Source organism: Uloborus diversus, chromosome 5 (genome assembly GCF_026930045.1).
Source record: "Uloborus diversus isolate 005 chromosome 5, Udiv.v.3.1, whole genome shotgun sequence".
NCBI lineage: Eukaryota > Metazoa > Arthropoda > Arachnida > Araneae > Uloboridae > Uloborus > Uloborus diversus.
This window is the reverse complement of record NC_072735.1, coordinates 169864044-169882982: the sequence shown is the minus strand read 5'-3', so window position 1 is coordinate 169882982 and position 18939 is coordinate 169864044. Positions and strand designations below refer to the sequence as shown.

Genomic DNA, 18939 nt, shown 5'->3' with positions numbered 1-18939 from the left:
GAATTCCTCCAAGGGGGGTGGAGCAATGGGACGTTTTTCGAGTTACGCGTGCTTGCTATTCCTCAGGAAGTAACTGGCGGAATCAAACAAAATTTGGTCCATATGTTGGTATTAACAGGAGCAGGTGCTGATTCAATTTTGGTGTCAATAACTCAAACGGGGGTTGAGCTATAGAACGTTTTTTGTCGTCAATTGTGACTGCTGTATCTCAAGAAATAATGAACGGAATGAAAGAAAAATTTATCGGCAAGTAGCCCTTAGTGGGTATAAGAGCTGATTTTATTTTGGTGTCAACAGCTTAAAAGGGGGTAGCGCAATCGCCCGTTCTTTTTTTCCATTGTGAGTGCCCTATCTCAAGAAGTAATGCTACGTTCTGGTTGAAATTTGGAATATATGTGAATCCATATGTAAACAGGCTTTGGTTCAATTTTGACGCCAATCGCTCCAAGAGGTGTTGATTTTTTTTTTTTTTTTTGAATAAAAATAGCTTTATTAATGCAACAATAAGAAAGATAAATCGTAATAGATTATCGTCTGCGTATTTCTCGTGATTTTAATTGAATGAAAATGATCGGAAATATTATCTCAATGACTTAAAATTTTTAACTGTTGCCATCTTATGTTTGTTAACAAATAAAATATTTGTAATTAATTCAAGCAAGGCTTTTAAAATAACTTTCAATTTTCGCGAATTGCTTTGCTTTTGCAATAATTCAGACATTGGGATGGTAGTCAAGTTTTTGCATGTGTAATTTTGTTTTTGTTGGGAATATTGCTTCCTCGTCAAGCATGGGGAGGGATCAGAAAAAAAAAGAAAAATATAGAAGAAAGTTTCGTGATGGCCACAACATACTAGTTGTGCTTTGTTACTAAGGCAGTTAATACATGTAAAAGCAAATATTTACCCCGAAAGTGAAATGCACATTAATTACTATAACTACAATAAATCACAATATGGTTTCCTTTAGTTTAAAATTGTCTCTTTTCATTTAAAATCATTTCTATTGATAAGAATATCTTTTCAAGTTCTAATGAATCTCTTTGAAGTGAAGAAAACTCTCGTGAAAAATGCAACAATGAGCATTTATTTTTAAATATTTTTATGCATTGCACTAATGCGTTTGCATATGATCTGGGCTCCAGTAATTTTGAATTGAACTTGGGTAGTTAGGTATTTTTTGGGTTAGTTGTGGTAAAGCACACACACAAAAAATTTGCCATTTTTTGCGGGGTTTTTTTTTTATGATTTAATGAAAAAATGAAAAAGAACCAAGAAGCTTGAAGTGGATATCAAGAAAAAAAAAAATTTAAGAACTTTTTGCTTAACCAGAATTTTCCAACTGTTTATAACTGTCTAGCAGGAAAATTGTTTATCCTACCAGTTTATTATTGGTACACACATAAGCAGATACAGGCAGAGGGTCATGGAGGTTATGACCAACCCCCAAACTGTCGACACTATTATACATTCCTACTGTGTTCAAATAATTTATGAACAAAAGGTAAACAATTAGTTTTCTCTTTAGTTCGTTAAAAAAAAATTAAAGTAAACATTTAAAATACTTATTTTCAGTGCTTATGAAAATATTTAGTGCCGTTTTTGCCCTATTAGGAGCAAAATATTTCTGACTGATTTGATGCCTTTTATTGACGTCCAAACCGTTTCAGAAAATTTTCACACCCAAAACTGGGTTTGTTTATAGGGGAGGTGTGTGTGTGTGTGTGGGGGGGGCGGATGGCAGTCTGTATCTGCCCCTGGGTACACATGTAAGTTTGACCGACGAATAAGCCCCATTTGTCATACCTTTATTTTGCTAGTCTTCTCTCTTAAGACATCTCGGTCGCCAGAGGGCGTTGCGCACTTGCTCAACTTTTCTCTTGAGGCACTCAACCACTTTGAAACCTCTATACATGCCTCAACAAATTGTTCAACCATGTCCATCACATTTTTCTGTTGATCACGGAAGCCCTGTTATGGGAAAAAAGAGCCATGTAAGTTGGTTGGTATTGCATGAAACATCAAAAGCACATAGTTCTTAATGCAGGAATTGCATCTAAAAATCGTACATACATAAGTTAGGTTTAAAAAACTATGATGCAAGTGAAACCTCACCTTAGCTTCTTGAACCAGAACTTGATACTTTTCCTGAATACCCGGAGATATTCCCTGTTGTAGCTGCTCAGCTTTTGAGTTCACAGATTCTATCATTGGCTCAAAGGACTCAATGTCTTGAACAATGCTCTGAAAAGAGAAACAGAATTATTTAAAAGTTTTAAAAAAGAATTTTGAAGTTAAAAAATACATAAAAATTCATTTGTTATAGTTTTGTATTACTAAGCAATAAATAACTTTTATATAGTTCAGCATTTTCAGCAACAAAATTTTTTTAAGGTTTACATTAGATAATTGATCAGATTTTATAAGGATGCAACACAACAATCTGACCCTCCCCCCCACTCCCACAACGAAACTTTGTAACAAAAATAGCATACATTTATCTCATTACTCTTAATGCTCTTGCCATTTTCATCCAAGTAAAAGAATAAAAGGGAACATAATTTAAATGCAAATGGAATACAAAAGCCTACTAATCTAACCTGATGTGAATTTCAGAAATCAAATGTTTGTATTCAAACAAAAAATTAAATAAAGCAAGAAATATTAAACATCAACAGAAAGGGAACATCTTGTTATAATTAAAGATAAGTACTTACATTTGCTTTTCTCAGCCTGGCTCGCCTCTGATTAACATTTTCCTTTGTAGCAGGGGGCAAATTCATTTTCTTCACTTCACTGAGCTTTTGGTCATGTTCATTCAACCATTTAACCAGTTTTGCTTCTGAAGATGTGTAGTCTGCCCATTGAAGTAATGCAGTTTCCAGAGAAATCTGAAATGCATTTAAAAATAAATATTAGTGCTGACTGATTTAGACACCTAGATATATGACTGTTTCTTCTTCGCTTAAGATACATCCCTGTAAAAAAACAAGCTTGCATGCTTATTTCCATTATCTAAATAAAGCACTTGCCAGTTTCCCCCCATTGAACAACATACCACACTTAACTGCCCATTTAGAAATTTGATCTAAATCCTCTAGAAGCTTTTTCACTTGTTCTTCACTGTCAACAAACCACAAAATTTTGACATGATTGGCAAAAATATTAAGGTTTCCAGAAAGCCTTTCACTAATATCATTAATGAAAATAATAAAAAACAATGGCCCAAAAACTGAACCTTGTGGAACCCCTCTTAAAAGAAAGATCAGATCATTGAAAATAATTTTCCAACAACAGCTCTCTGTTTTCTTCCAGTAAGCCAATTTCTAACCCATTTTAAAGTTTTCCCTCCTTTTCCATACAAGCCAGTTTGCTTGGCAGATCAACATGCGGTATTTTTTAAAAAACTTTTTGAAAGTCTATATAAACAACATCTACACACTTTTTTTTAAAATCTAAACCATGATAGCCTTGTCAATATGCAAAAAGATCAATTAAAAAGGAACAAGATTTACAATGCCAAACAAGATTTACAATGCCAAACATAAGTGGTTCTTAATTTATTTTTTCACAGAATTTTAACTTCATAAATATTTCAAGAATGAATCTCACATACAGAGGAAGCAAATTTCAAAATGCTCACTTTGCTCTCTGATAAGGTGAGAAGCAATCGATCCCATCGAGACTGCATATCATGTATTTCTTTTGCAATGATATCTTTGCCTGCTTGATTAGAGCAACGAGATGCCTTTTCAGAAGCAGTGATGGTAGATTGAATGAGTGATAATCCATCTTCCTGTTTTCTTAAAATAGCCTATGAAGAAAAAATGAAGTTACTTTGGCAAATAATGATTGGTATTACATTCATGATTTTTTTAATGACTAAATTCAAATAAAAGTTTTGGAATGCTACTTTCTACACTGAAAAACAAACTTAAAGCAGAGTTGCTTAAAAACACCAAGAGGACTTGTCATATTGAGCTATTCTCTAATCACTTCATGTTTTATTAAAGTAAGCCTACTGTTAAAAATTATACTGTTAAAACATGACTGAATTTCTACATATCAATGGCACTTGTTTTGAAAGAATAAGTTCTTTTGGTCAAAATCAATATTGTGATCATTAGTATAAAGATAGGTTCTGGTATAACTTTAAGTATAGCGAAAGTAAAATTCTGAACAATGATGTTTAGAATTACTTCTCAAATAAAAAATGATTAAAATTGCAAAAATAATGAGGCTCATATTTAGTTTTTAAATGTGACTAATTAGAATTCCAAATGCTTTTTAGAATTAAATGCACAATATAAGAATACAAATATAAATGAGAGATTTAAAAAAAAAAATATTCCCCCAGCATTCCCTTTATAGCAATAAACATAAAATAACTATCCTCTAAAAATTTAAATCCTTCAATGTTATTAATTTTTCTGTTATCTTTTATAAAGCATGAATATCATTAAAACTTTTTGAACTGTCAAGCAGTATTAACAAAATTTCTCAAAATATCTAGAGTGAATGAGATGAAAATTTTTGTAATGCAAACAATTTTTTAAGAAATAATTCATGCTATTCAAACAAAGATACATTGAGATTAGACATACTAGATCTAGGTATAGTTTAGCCTAAGTCCAATAAACGACTCATAGTCCAAAGAAAAAATAAAGCTCAAGCACACCCTATTGGAGACTTTTTTTTTATGAATCAAATACAAATACAAAACTGACAACCAGCAACAGGCTCTGGGCCCAGCTAGGCTGGTCCTAGTCAATTTACAACCCCCAATGAAGATCAATGGCCCTCTTAAAACTATCTACTTCCTTGCTCATTGCCACCTCTTCTAATAAGCTGTTCCAAGGTTCAACTACTCTGCTAAAATAATAAATTTTCATAACATCCATGTTAGCCTGAGATTTAAATAGCTTAAAAGAATGACCCCTTGTCCTGTTTTCAGTGCTAAACTTTGGCCCCGTAACATCTTTCATTTTAATAAATTTGAACAACTAAATCATGTCCTCTCGGTCTCTTCTTTGCTCAAGACTGTACATTTTTAGCATTCTAAGCCTGGAATCGTAATCTAAATGAGAAAGTCCATTTATTAGCCTTGTAGTCCGCCTTTAAACCCTTTCCAATACCTTAATATCTTTCTTAAGATAAGGAGACCAAAACTGAACAGCATACTCCAAATGAGATCTTACCAAACTTCTATATAAGGGCAGAAGAACTTCTTTGGATTTGTTTGAAATAGATCTATTGATGAACCCAAGCATCTTATTGCAGGGTGGCGACAGGAGCGGCAAAAAAAAGTTCCCTGACTTTTCCCTGATTTCCCTGATTAAGTTCACTGAATTTCCCTGATTTATGTTACCATGGATAATGTTTTTTTTCTTTTACCCTACCTGAAAACCATTGCATATTAAATAAAATGCAGTGTTTAAAACGTTTTAAGCTGTTAATTAAAAATATATTTTGAAAATAAGCTTCTTTTTTTTTAAGTAAAAATAGTATATTAAAATATTTACGGAAAAAAATATTGTAGGAAATCTAAAACAAATACTCTTTTCTTCCAGTAACCAGTTAACATACGAATTCTAAGAAAATCCACTTTTAAAGAAAACCTAATTATGATAAAACTAAAAAAGTTTATTTGGAAATAATTTTGAACTGAATTTTCAAGCAGCATATTTGCTACTGCGAGAATAACAAGTAATTGTGAAAGTATAGAAGTAATGCAGTTTTACTTACGTAAATAATAGACATATTTATGTAAAACAAATTGGGATCTTTTTACACAACCAGTCATATTGAGCTATTCTCTAATCAAGAACTTAGGTTTTAATGAAGGAATACAGCGTTTTAACTATTAAAAAATAGTAAAATATTTACTTATGTACACAACTCAATTTCAAATGATTTCATTATTGGTCGAAAAAAAATCTTTTGTAACCAACAACATTGAAATATAAAAAACAAAAACAATAATTAATTTTAAAATATAATTTGGTTTTAAAATAAAAGAATTTTAAAGTCTGGAAAAAAATTTTTTTCGTAAAACTAAAGCGACAGCAAATAAGAAAATTGAAAAAAACAAAGTTGATTTTCGTTTAACATTCAATTTTAGCAATTAAAACGAAAATGCCAAGTAAAATACCTTTTAAGCTCTTAGCAGTATCAATTTAAAAAAAAAAAGATTTTTTCTTAAAATTGTGATTGCAGTACGCTAGCTACTCCAAGACAATGAGTAAAGGCAATGGAGCAAAGTCTTTAATGACGGCTTCCTCTTTGCCTGTAGGGTTGTTTATTTTAGAAACGCCTGGCAGAAAAATTCAAATTACGTAAAATAAACAACTTTACAGACACAGAAGCTTAGGAAGTTTGACCTGTGGTTAACAACTTAGGATTCAATACTTGTCAGTGTATAATCACCCCTCAATAATTTTACATTTTTTTAAGCAAATAATTGGCGGAAAATGCATAAGAAATAAAGGTATTTAATTTTGCAAAGCAAAAAAATTTTTTTTTGTCTTCATTTGATCAATTTTCCCTGAATTTGTATTATTTTTTTGAAATTCCCTGATATTACCCTGATTTTCCCCTGATCAATAACGTTCCCTGACTTTTCCCTGATCTGTGGCAACTCTGTATTGGCTTTGTCAATCAAATGTAGAAATGAAATATTTCAAAAAGTACAATCTTTCTAAACCTTTTTCTTTTAATTTTAGATGTACCGGAAAGATGGAAAAATCTGAATAGAAACCGAATTCTTCTGTCACCTGGATTTCTTCTAACTGCTTTTCCAAATCTTCCTTTCTGCCTTTAGCTTCACCTATTTTCTTTATTCTTTCATTGTGCTTGTCCATCCATTTTAAGCTTTCTTGGAGTTTTTCACTGTACAATTTATGGGCATCATAATTAAGACTAGCTTTGTCATAAACATCCTGGAAGTGTTGAATTTTATTAGTAACATAAAAATGAAATAGAACAAGATTATGACTATTTATTATACAATAGATTATTAAAAGGCTGAAATACACATGCAGCACAAATAGAAAGTATGTGAACACAATCAGCAAATTTATCCTGGCATTTAACTTGCATTTAAATTTTGAAGCAGATAATCTCTCAAACAATATCAATTACATAACAGTTGCAGCTTTTTTTTACTTGTTTTTTTTTTCCTTCAGTATCTATTTTCACTAACCATGGTCTTACAAAAGGATTCCAAGAATGGGTGTATGGATGAAAAAAAAATGAAGAAAGGTTGTATTTTCAGCAATAGGAATAAAAAATCTATTGTTCAACAATGTAAGTAGATGATAACTTCTGAAGCAAAAGCAGATCGAAAGTGTGTCATGGGGGTCAGGACCCCCCCCCCCCCCATATATACATTTTTTAAAAAATTGTTCCAGACAACCTTTTTTTTTTTTAAAACAAATATTGCACTTACGACCCTTACCACTTTTACAAAAATGACACCCGACACACCCTCTGAAATCAGGAGTTGGATCCTCCCATGTTTTGAGGTCTTGTTGATTGTAAAAATGACACCCCCCCCCCTGTAATCACTAGTTGGATCTGCCCATGTTCTGAGGTCTTGTGGATGGTAAAAATGACCCTCCTGTATGCTGGTTTGCAGCTTGGCATCGGAGCAAAACGTCTGTCTTCCTAGCCAGCGTTTCATGTGACCCAAGAGATGGTAATCGGATAGCGCCAAGTCTGGGCTGTAAGGAGGATGATCGAGCACCGTTCAGCAAAACTGCTGCAGGAAGTTTTTGGTTAAAGCAGCAGTGTGTGGGCGAGCACTGTCGTACAGAAGGACAATGCCTGATGACAACATTCCTCTATGTTTGTTCTGAATTGCCCTTTCTTCTGCATTCATAAATCGAATTACAGCACGCACTTAGCACTTGGCGGGAGACGCAATTGTTCGAGGCATGTTTCCTTGTTCACTGTGTGCTCCAAAATCACTGCACGATCTTACTTGAGAGGCTGCACAACAAATCTACTCACAGCGTCATCGGCTTGACTTTCTGGTTTTCACTTCGCGATCAATCGGACCTTAACACAAAAAAAAACCCTTGTATAATGGCAATTTATATTTGCTAAGACATTTCCATGCATAGTAGTCACAACTAGATATGATTACTAATACATCAGAAAGGTGAAACTTATAAATGAGAAAACACTAAATAATTAATTGATGAGCAACACTTCATCACATTACAAGTAGTACCCTTTCAGCCTAAAAGTATCTTCTGTTAAAACATTTACTTGATCAGAAACTTTTGTATATACTAAATTTTCTATAATACAAAAAAATATTTTTAGACGAACATCTCTTACCTTTGCCAAATTGTAGGTAACTTGATATCTAGAGTTGACAACAGTTAACTGGTTTCTAATGTAAGTATCTAAATGAGAAGTTAGGAGTCCTTGAGCGATAGCTGTTAATTTCTCAACTGAATCTTTACCCTTTTCCAAATCATCAAGCAAACTCTGTTAATAAAAAAGCAGCAATGCATGTAAACAAACTTGATTCCAATATAATTAGCAATAATATATAAGCAGTGCTTATATATTATTGTGCCTACTAAGTACATTATAATAAATTAGCTTTTCTAATCTTTTTTTTTAATTCAAAAAAAAAAATAAATAAATAAATAAATAAAAATAAATAAATAAATAAAATAAAAATAAACCCAACACTTTTCAAGTTTTTAAATAAAGACAATAAAAATAGTATTTAGTAATTATTTCAGAGCAGAGCTGCAGCAAATGCACAATCTTTCTATGAGGTCATCCAAATTTCTTAATAATAAACAGGTGAGAAACTCAGAAGGTATGCCTGGTGAAAAGTTGGTTTATTTATAACTAATCAACACAGAAGTGAAATCTGATTTCTTCTTATTATTTTCGAAGACTTGAAACCTATGCAAAGCTTCTTAATAAGAGTAAAAAGTGAAAATTAGAAAACCAATTTTCATTTTAAAAAAAAAAAAAAAACAGAACGAAGATTTTGATTAAAATCAAGATTTTAGTAGAATGCTTAGAGAAGGTGGCACAAAAAAGTAAACAGGGGATGTCCTACAAAACGCAAGGCATCTGATCACCTAATACATTTCTGAAGAGTAGAGTCTGTTACTGAAAACCACTGAACTAAATGTCCAACTCAAAATTAGAACTTAACATAGTTGTATAGAACTAGCACAATTTTTTAACAAAAGAAATGAACCATTTTTTTTTTCAAAATAAAATTAACATTTGTTGCTCATCCAGGAAGAAAAAAAAGTCTTTAAACACTAGAGAAACAGTCTGTTAGAAACTTCCGTCTCGCATACAATTCCCATCCCGTTATTGGTCCCAACACGGCTTAAGTTTAAAAATATTTATTATTTACATTGCGCAGCCATACCTTAGTTGTAGGTATTAAAGTTTTACTTACATAATTTAATGTGCAACAATTACAACTCATTTGAATAAAGTTTTTCAAAAACATATATACCTTGCAGTGTTGAACCATTGCTTTTTTCTCTTCAAGAGTTGCCTTAAGCAAAGTCTTCTGGGCTTTTATGTCTTGTTCCATTACTTGGATAAATTCTCCTACACGTTCATACTCCTCCTTAAACTCTCTCAGTTGAATGCAAATATTATCTAAAAGGGAATTAGTTCCAGGAAATCAAAACAAGGATATTTTCAATTTTAAAAATGCTGAACACCCATTGCAGAATGAACTTTGGTAACAAAATGAGATTTATTCATTTTTTTTTCTTTGAAATATTAATCTAGTTTCGTTTAACTTTTATAATAAAATGAATAGCACCCAGTGACATCCTAATAAATATAAGTAGAATCAATAATAGTTCTAACTGTACTGTCTACATTTAAAAGTGGCAAAAGAACAATTTTAATTTAATGTTTAGTACAAGAGGTTAACTTATTTGCACTAGTCGTTGCGCTATATTGTAATAAGAATGCTCATAACTGAGCTATATTTCTCACCTAATTCATCTTTCAAGTCAGTTATTTCAACAAAAAGATTCTGGAAATCTGAGGTGAGGTTTTCAACATCAGTTGCTATCATTTTCTTTCCACTTTCAGAGCTAGTTGCCATTGCAACTTCACCAGAATGGACAACAGAATCCAACTTCAGTTGGCCTTGAGCTTTTTTGGCCAATAAGTCCTAAAAAGTAAGGAGAGAAAAATGGTGTTACTCAATTTACTTATTTACTAATAATTACAGAATATAACTAATTAATTTAACTGACAGTCTAAAATGAAAATTTCTTTTCCTACATTTCATTATTGCATCACGAAAATTTTTGAATGTAACCGTTGTGTGTTTAAAATTAACAAACCTTTAGGTTTTTTTTTGAAAAAATCTTCACAATACAAATACAATTTTAATCTCTGTGCTTCTTTCCAAGTAAAACATTTAAGGACTTAAAAACTTAAAATAAAATTCACTAGGCCAATTTTGAAACATGTAAAGATATTTGGGGCTTGAAGTTTTGTTCTTAAAAATTAAGAATGTTTTCAGCATTTGAATGGGTCCTGAAGCTTATTATCGATGCTAAAGGAAATAAGAATTAATCTTTTCTATTTAGAAATGATTTAAAAAAAATAATAGGAAAATTATGATATAAACTTAAACAAAGTAATCATAGACGTTTGTAAAGAGGGGCAAGGGGGAAACAGCTTCTTCAATTCCAAAAGTAAGGGGCCTTGCCATTCCACTTTTCTAAGTTCAAAATTAACGTTTGATTGAAAAATGATAGTGTCAATAAATTCATGTGTTTGAGGAAAGAAAAATTGACTTCATAAGTACGTGTTTTATATATTCCTCATACTATTTATCCATGAAAGTTAAAATGGAACTTTGAATTCAAAAGAGGGCATCTACTGTGGTCATCTGTACTGATTTTTGAGGCAGTGTGCCAAATTTTTTTAGAGGTCATTCAATCAGTAATGATGTTAAAATAAAATTATATGTCCCAATTTTCCTAAAAAAAAACAGCTGTAGAGGCACCGCCCACCTAACCTTGCAGCTCTTTTGTAGCCCCCCCCCCTTTTTTTTTTGGTGAATGTCTGCCTACAATAGTAATGTTCCTGTTAATGAAAAAAAATATTTTTTAACCTAGTTTGGTTGTCGCTAGTTAACTTTATTAGTGGCTAAATTACATAGTAAGATAACAGAAACAAAAAGGAAATATCTGAAAAATGAAAATCCAATTTCTGCATTAATTTTAAATATAGTTCTAATAAATACTTTTGGCTACTACAGCATTAAAAAAAAAAAAACCTTACAAAGAGAGAGAGACAAATAGATTTCACTGATTCAACAAATTTGTGAAGCAATTACAGAATAACATAAATAGTTTTAAAAATTCACACAAAAACTGGAGAACCTTATAAAGAATCAAAAAAGTATAGTTACTTCTAATACAGATGCACTGGCTTCAAGGTTCAAACGATCACTTAATGATCGTGTGAGAGGTGGAATTTTTTCCCGGAGTTGACGCATCCAAGACACTAGGCTACCACAGTTGTTTTTGAATGATAGATGATTTTTATAATTCTGCTCATTCTGAAGCACTTGGGCCTGTAAAATAAAGAAATTCGTTTGATTTGTAACATATTTTTAGGATTTCACAGGTGTAACTCATTTTATGATAGATTTGGATAAAATGTAACACACCATACCTAAATATTTTTTTTTTTTGAAGTTAATTCACCAAAAATCGATAAAAATATTTCTTAAATAAGCTGAAATATGAGCACATAAGTGAATGGGTATAATATATATCAGCAACACAAATTAATTTCTACGTTCTTTCAAGTAAATAAAACATTTCTTTCTCATTACTATAGACAGGGGCGTGCGCAGAGCTTCAGTAATGGGGGTACCAATGCACCCAAGTCCGTCATTTAAAGAACTGGAGGGGGGAGGGGAAACACCCCCTTGAGAGGACTTCTTTTTTGTTAAGATTTCGTGGATGAAATATGATTTTAGATGTACATATTAAGGAACATTTTCGGAAGTTTTTCTTTTTTTCGTAATAATTTCTTAAATTTATTTTGAGTGCAACTCGAGGTGGACTATTAAACCTTATCATTTTCTTTGTTTTTCTCTCTGCTTGTTCTTCATTTTTCTTTCTCTTTATTTACTTCTTTCTTCTTTTTCTTTTCTTTTCTTTAAACTAATGGGGGTACCGCGGTACCCCTGGTAACCCCCTGCGCATGCTTCTGACTATAGAAAATGACTGCAACTATTTGGTACACAAAACTGAACTTGAACTAAGCAGATAAAGATACAATTATATCAATCTTCTATAGTGCTTCATAAACTAAAAATACACAAAATGAAATAGGTAGAAATGACTTAATCATATAGGGGAAAATGCATAACTACTTACATTAATACTTTCTGTAGCAGCTCTAAACCTGTGGACTACATCCAGTGCCTCTGAAGAATAAACACATTGTGGACCCTTCTCAATCATTTCTTCTGCTCGGTGACTAAGGTTGTCAACTTCTATCTTTTCTTGTAAGATTCTGTGTTGCAGACTCTGAAGTGATTAAGAAAATGTTGACAAAAAAATTAAATGACGAAATGAATGTATTTCAAGTTTATTTGCTATAGTGCTTAAAGCTAAATTACAGTAGACCCTCATTTGACGTGGGGCTTACGTTCCACGGAAATGCCGAGTAAATCAAAATCGCATAAATTATGACTTAATGTTAGTGTTAAAATAGGGGTTAGGTTCCATTGATGAAAGAAAATACTTTATTCTAGTAAGAGATAAATATATATAATAAGTTTGATGTGTACTTATTCCGATACATAGGCACAACAAACTTAAAGAAAACATGAATTATCTTAATGTTTGTCGAAAAAAGAACTGCTTATGATATTCTTTTCGTAGTCATTAATCATTTTTCGCTGTAGTTCATCATGGGTCATTAACACTTCCATGATTACTCGCGTCATATCCATGATAGGAACTTTGCTAACAAATTGGAAAGATCATTTGTCATTGTCAAGGAATGAGTCAAAAATTTGCAGTGAGAAAGCTTTTGATCGTGAATCATCAATGTCAGTATCCTCGTTGTTTTTGTTCTCCTTTGTCACTTCAAAGAGTTCTTCTGCAAGTGAGCTCTGAATTGTGTGAGTTTAATAACTTTACTTCTGGAAAGAGTTCTGAAACCAATCATAAAATAAAAAAATTTTGAAAAAAAAAAAAAGAACCGACTTTAAAATTTCTCTAAAAAGTGAAAAATAATTTTATTCTTTAAACACCATCGATAATACTTTTAAACATAATTTTTGAAGTTCGCGCAAAAACGATCGATAAAATCATTCACAGCCATAATTCAACTACAAGTATAAATTTAACCAGGTCCAGTTTCTTCACTACCACATGCATTACCCATTGATGACAGCATATTTGAGTAACGATATAAATGTTTCGTTCCTAACTTTGGATGATTTTTTGATAAAAATATGAACAAAGCATGATTACAATGGATTTTACTTTTTGTTTTTGCGCCAACTTCAAAAATTATGTTTAAAAGTATTATCGATGGTGTTTAAAGAATAAAATTATTTTTCACTTTTTAGAGCAATTATGAAATCGGTTTTATTTATTTTTTCAAAATTTTTTTATTTCATTCTTTTTAATGTAAATGTAGATATTTCAGTAAAAGTAAGAAGTTACCTAGTAAGAAGTTCGGCCCTATATCACTTTAGAAAAGCCTTTATTCAAAATTATCATTACAATTACTATTAATGTTACTGTTATATGGCACCAAACTTTTATAATAATGAGTTTCATATTGTCGCGCAGATGACGATAGCGAAGACAATGTGAAAGTCAAATGAAGCGAATACTCGTTAGTCTCAACTCGAGATCTTTATTCAGAACCACGAATGAATGTTACATCTCCTTATATACAACTTGAGAAAGTGCTGGAACTTTCCAGACTTGGAAAGAAACAGAAATTTAATAGAACATTCGAGAAAATACGGGAAACAGTAGAAACGAAATTTTAGTAAAATTCACTTTGTCCTAGTCGTGATTTGAACCCGGGTCGCTCGTGTGGGAGGCGAGAATTCTACCACTGGAGCCACCGTTATCCACGGATGAAAAGTGCGAACTTCGCTACAATATGATTTTAATCATTTAATAGGGAAATTGCATAAAATTTACTGTTTTTTGCCCATAACTTTTTTCTAAAGAACAAATATGGTCAAACAAAGTAATGGGACCTAAGTTGAGCCATCCCCTATCCATCAAAAAAAGAATCATCAAAATCGGTTCACTAGGTGAGACGCTATGAGTGGACAAAAAAAAACATACATACGGTATGAACTGATAACCGCCTCCTTTTTGAAGTCGGTTAAAAATGTCCCCAATGACCCCAGCTTGCTTATTTGTACTTCAAAAATGCAGTTTATTACATTTTATCTGCAATCTTAAAAGTTTGGATTTTGAAAGAATTACAAATTTTGTCTATTTGCACTGCATCATCCACGTAAAATCAAAAACCGTCCGCGTAAAACAAAATAAAGGTGCCAAATCTGATATCGAGTATAATCAAATCCGCGTAAAATAAACCCACGTAAAACTAGGGTCTAATGTATTTGATTTATATTGCACAGGGGTGCCCACTTAGGAGGGGTCATGGTACAGACTGTGCCATTGAAATTTTTAGGAGGGGGGGGGGGGTTGCATTGAGGGGTATTTTTCTCATTTGGAGAGCAATTGCTTTTGAGGGGAGTTATGACTTTAGGGGGTGCGCCCTTGCTCTTAGAAGGGATGGGCACCCTTGATACTGCATTCTATTAATCAACAAAACTTTGACGACTTCTTCACAATTCACTCACCTTGACTTTGTCTAAAAGACACTTTTTCTCGGGCAGAGTTGACTGTAGCTTCTTTGTCTCTGCCAAGGTGGCTTCTATAGTATCCGTGACCTTAGAAACCTGCTTCATCATGTACGAGAACTCGGCCCAAAGGTGCATGCAATCTTCCAAAGAAAGCTTGATGGAGGAAGCCTTCAGAGATATGGTGGAAAGCTCCTCCTGAAGGGATTGAACAGCTTCATTGATAGGCTGATGTCCAATAGGTGCAGTGGTTGACAGTACAACCTGAGCTTTACTGGTGAGAACTTGGAACTTTGATGCAAGCGTTTCTTTTTCACATAGGATATCCTATAAAAAAAATTAAAAAAAACCAAAGTTGGTAACAAACCTTTGTGCATGAAAATTAAATGTATGAATTCCTAACGTTTTAATGTACAAAAATTGCAAATCACTGCAGACACATGTTTTGGAGTTACAAAGAACCCCTTTTTCAATGCAAAAAAGTGTGAGCTTTTGGATGAAAAGTCATCTGAGGAAAGGCTTACCTCGGATTAGCTTCCTCGAATGACTTTTCATCCAAAAGCTCACACTTCTTGGCACAGAAAAAGGGGTTCCTTGTAGCCCCAGAACACGTGTCTGCAGTAATTTGTAATTTTTGTGCATGAAAACGTTGATAATTCATTCATTTAATAATCAAAGTTGTTTTATGGTTCTGATAGTTTCATGAAGAATTAATAATGGCATTATAACCTATCAAAATAATGATTTCTGTTTATTAAGATTGACAAACTTTGCACAATAAGATGAATGTCTGAAATTTTATAGTATTAAATACTTATGGAAGCAAAATATATACTTTTTGCACAAAATATATACAATTTATAAAAATGTTAAGACCATAAAATAAAACAGAAAAGAGTATATATGTTTAGAGGTTACAAGGAACCCTTTTCCATGTAAAAAAGTGTGAGCTTCTAGACGAAACGATACACAACAAAAATGATTTTGGCTTTTATTAATTGTCTTTTCATTCATAAGTTCTTTTCAGCCATTATGTGTATAATCACATCATAGAGAAATGACTTAATTTTTAGAGAATACCAATTGCTACATTTTATTTTGATATGGGATTTATGAATCTATTCAATTAATATAATAGAAGAATTTGTACAACATAAAGTATTGCTTACAGCTTTTTTTTTCTTTTTTTTGTGTGTGTCTATTTGAAAACAGTACATTAATGTAGCTTTTTTTTTGCTTTATGCTTTATTCTAAAAAAGGTATAAAGTATCTGCATTAAAAACAGAACAATAACCCCTTTAGATTCTACTTATCCAGCTCTTTGTTCAACATTTAAGCGGCTGTTCAGTACAAAAAGATTCCCTGATCTGTATCATTAAAACATGATTAAATGCAGGCATAATAGAGAATATATTTTTAAAGGTTTTATTAATGCATGTCAGCATTTTTTTCATCCACCACAAAGAAAACTAGCACTCTAACCTGAACAGTTGTCAGTTTTTCTTCGAGGTCTTCCAGTGTTTCTCCTGGAGAGTGACATTGCTCCAACTTGCTCTTTATTTCAGTCACCACCTTTTGGAATTCAGACACTTGGTTTAAGAAGTCTTGATGATCAATGACATATTGATTCCATTTGGTGTAAATATCCTGATTTGGAAGTAAGACGAAAGTTAATGATATATTTAATGTCAAACATCAACAAATATTCAAAAAAATGGTTGATGCACTCAAGGTAATTTCCAAAATTAACCTTTTTACCATAAGAGACAAAATTGAAAAGCTTAATGAGCATGTAAAGAAGAATTTTGGAAGAAATTTAGATTTTTGAAAATGAAAGAGTTATCTTTACTGAACATTAAACATTGCTTCTTTTTCCAATTCCCTTCAAACCAAGCTTCAAGACATTGAACTGGTAAGACCTATTGATAAGGGAGAAAGATTAATATAAAAACAGACAAATCAGCTGCTTTCTTCTATCTATACTATTACTTACCAGCATGTCAAAAAAAAAAAAAAAATCTTGAGTGTGTGGACCCCCCCCCCCCCCCTAAAAACCGAAATCTCAAAAACTGCCTTTTTTACTTACTTATTACATAACATAAACCATAATCATTTATTTTCTACTAAGCTCTTTGTTGCCGAAAATACATGAAATACCTAGGCGTTCTACGCAATGTCGGCATTCCATAAAATTCTATTTGATACAACACTGAATTTCATATTTTGCCAGTAACGTAAGCAATGTACTCACTGACACAGCTAGAAATTACTTTCGGGGTGGGGGTTTTGCCTTGGCTTAATTGCCGCACGGTACTGCAGATCTGTGGACTTGGGGGCACCACAATTCTAGGTGCACCAAAATAATGTAAATTTCTTTTGTTCTTCCTCTTTTCTGAAACAAGTACTTTAAAAATGTGACAACTTTCTTGCAAAGCTAGCACCCGTGCATCACTTTGGCTTGATTAGGCTGGTGTCTTTTTGTCATAACCACCCTTATATATATATAAACTATGGTACTAGGATTGGCAATATGGGTCAAAAGTTCTGGAAGGGGTTTGAACTCCAAAAACTCCCCCTGGCGCCACTGATTGCTTAAAGTTTTAGAATACCTACACTTCTGTATGGAACAGTTCAAGAATTTGATCATTAAGCCTAAAATTTACAAAAATGTTCAGAGAGAGATCCCAAATCTAAATAACACCTAACTTATTTAGTAAATTAGTAAATAGTTAGCGGTGTATTTAATGTAACACCTAACTTGTTTTTAATGAATTATGAGAAACTTAGAAACATAAAAATTTATGGGGGGGGGGGCATTTGCTATTATACTGTGAGGAAAATGCTTCAGTGTGAAAAAATCCTCGTGTGAAATTAACATCATTAGGTTAAAAATGAAAAAAAAAAAAAAAAAACAACTAAGCAGCAATCAAAAAAGTACATTGAAACATGAGTTTTGCTGAAACTGTAAGGTCCCATCTTAAATCTAAAAGATTTTTAATTTAGAAATGCAAAATTGATAAATGTCTTGGCTTTGTTTGAGAAATATTAACATTCAGGTTAATATAAAATAATTTAGATTTACTAATATAAAAATGAAAGCTGGAGAGAGAAAAAGAAGAAATTTAGACAATACAGGATACAAGTATCGAGTATTTTTTGATGTTGTGTTTTATTGTGTCTTATCCCACTAACACTTTTTTCATTTCGTGTCGAATCATTTTGCTCAAACTCAAAAATATACATCACTAAAATTCATCACAGACAAGGGCAAATGATAAAAAATACATTAGACTATGTAGGGGTGCCCCCCTCCCCGCTACAAAGAACCTTTCAAGAAAGACTCCCCCCCCCCGCACAATAAAATAAAATCAAAAAATCCTTTAAAATAAAACCTCTCCTAAAAATTTCAATGGGATGTCTGGGCCATGAGCCCCTACCCCTTAAAGGTACCCCTGAACTATGTTCTCTTGAATTGACATCATTCAAGTGATTTCTGTGATCATATTACTTCCATGGTGAGAAACTAATCTTACCCTTGCTCGAGAGACCAAAAGTTGATAACGGATTCCCAGTTCACTGAGTTGACTGATCCTCCTTTTGCTGGGGCCTCGGTGCAGTTGTTGGATCTTGTCTGTGAGGGCATCAATTTCAAGTTCTTTTTCTCGAATTTCACCCTGGATATTCTAAAGTAAAAAAAAATTAATGTAATAAGCTTGGTAGTTTTGCAAAAAAGTTGGGGAAAAAAAAATGAAATTAAATACAAAATTTTTCTCAATTATACCAAATAAAAAATGTCCATGAAAGTAATAATTCTTTCACAAAAAAAAAAGGATGAGTCTCTGACGTAAACTTAATTTTGAAAGTTTTTATCATAAAATGCAACCATGGGTATGAAATAAAAGTATTGTATTCAGAAAAAGTTTGGTAAATTACACTATTGAAAAGTACTACAGGTGAAAATTTAAGGTACTTTCCAGAAAATAACATCTGTAGAGCACTCAAAACTTTCTTTTACAAATGCTAAAATTTGTACAGCGAAACACAGCTTAAAAAATTC

The 18939-nt window shown here is 32.3% G+C and overlaps 1 protein-coding gene across 1 annotated transcript in view; it reads right to left on the bottom strand.

Annotated features, from left to right (window-relative positions):
• The window catches only part of LOC129223276 (muscle-specific protein 300 kDa-like), a 175047-nt gene that overhangs the window by 12168 nt on the left and 143940 nt on the right, over nucleotides 1-18939 (bottom strand). The window contains 13 exon segments of the mRNA XM_054857842.1: nucleotides 1805-1969; nucleotides 2114-2242; nucleotides 2716-2889; nucleotides 3642-3812; nucleotides 6772-6936; nucleotides 8342-8494; nucleotides 9501-9649; nucleotides 9998-10178; nucleotides 11433-11597; nucleotides 12412-12564; nucleotides 14883-15209; nucleotides 16365-16529; nucleotides 18416-18565. Coding sequence (XP_054713817.1) covers nucleotides 1805-1969; nucleotides 2114-2242; nucleotides 2716-2889; nucleotides 3642-3812; nucleotides 6772-6936; nucleotides 8342-8494; nucleotides 9501-9649; nucleotides 9998-10178; nucleotides 11433-11597; nucleotides 12412-12564; nucleotides 14883-15209; nucleotides 16365-16529; nucleotides 18416-18565 — 2247 coding nt within the window.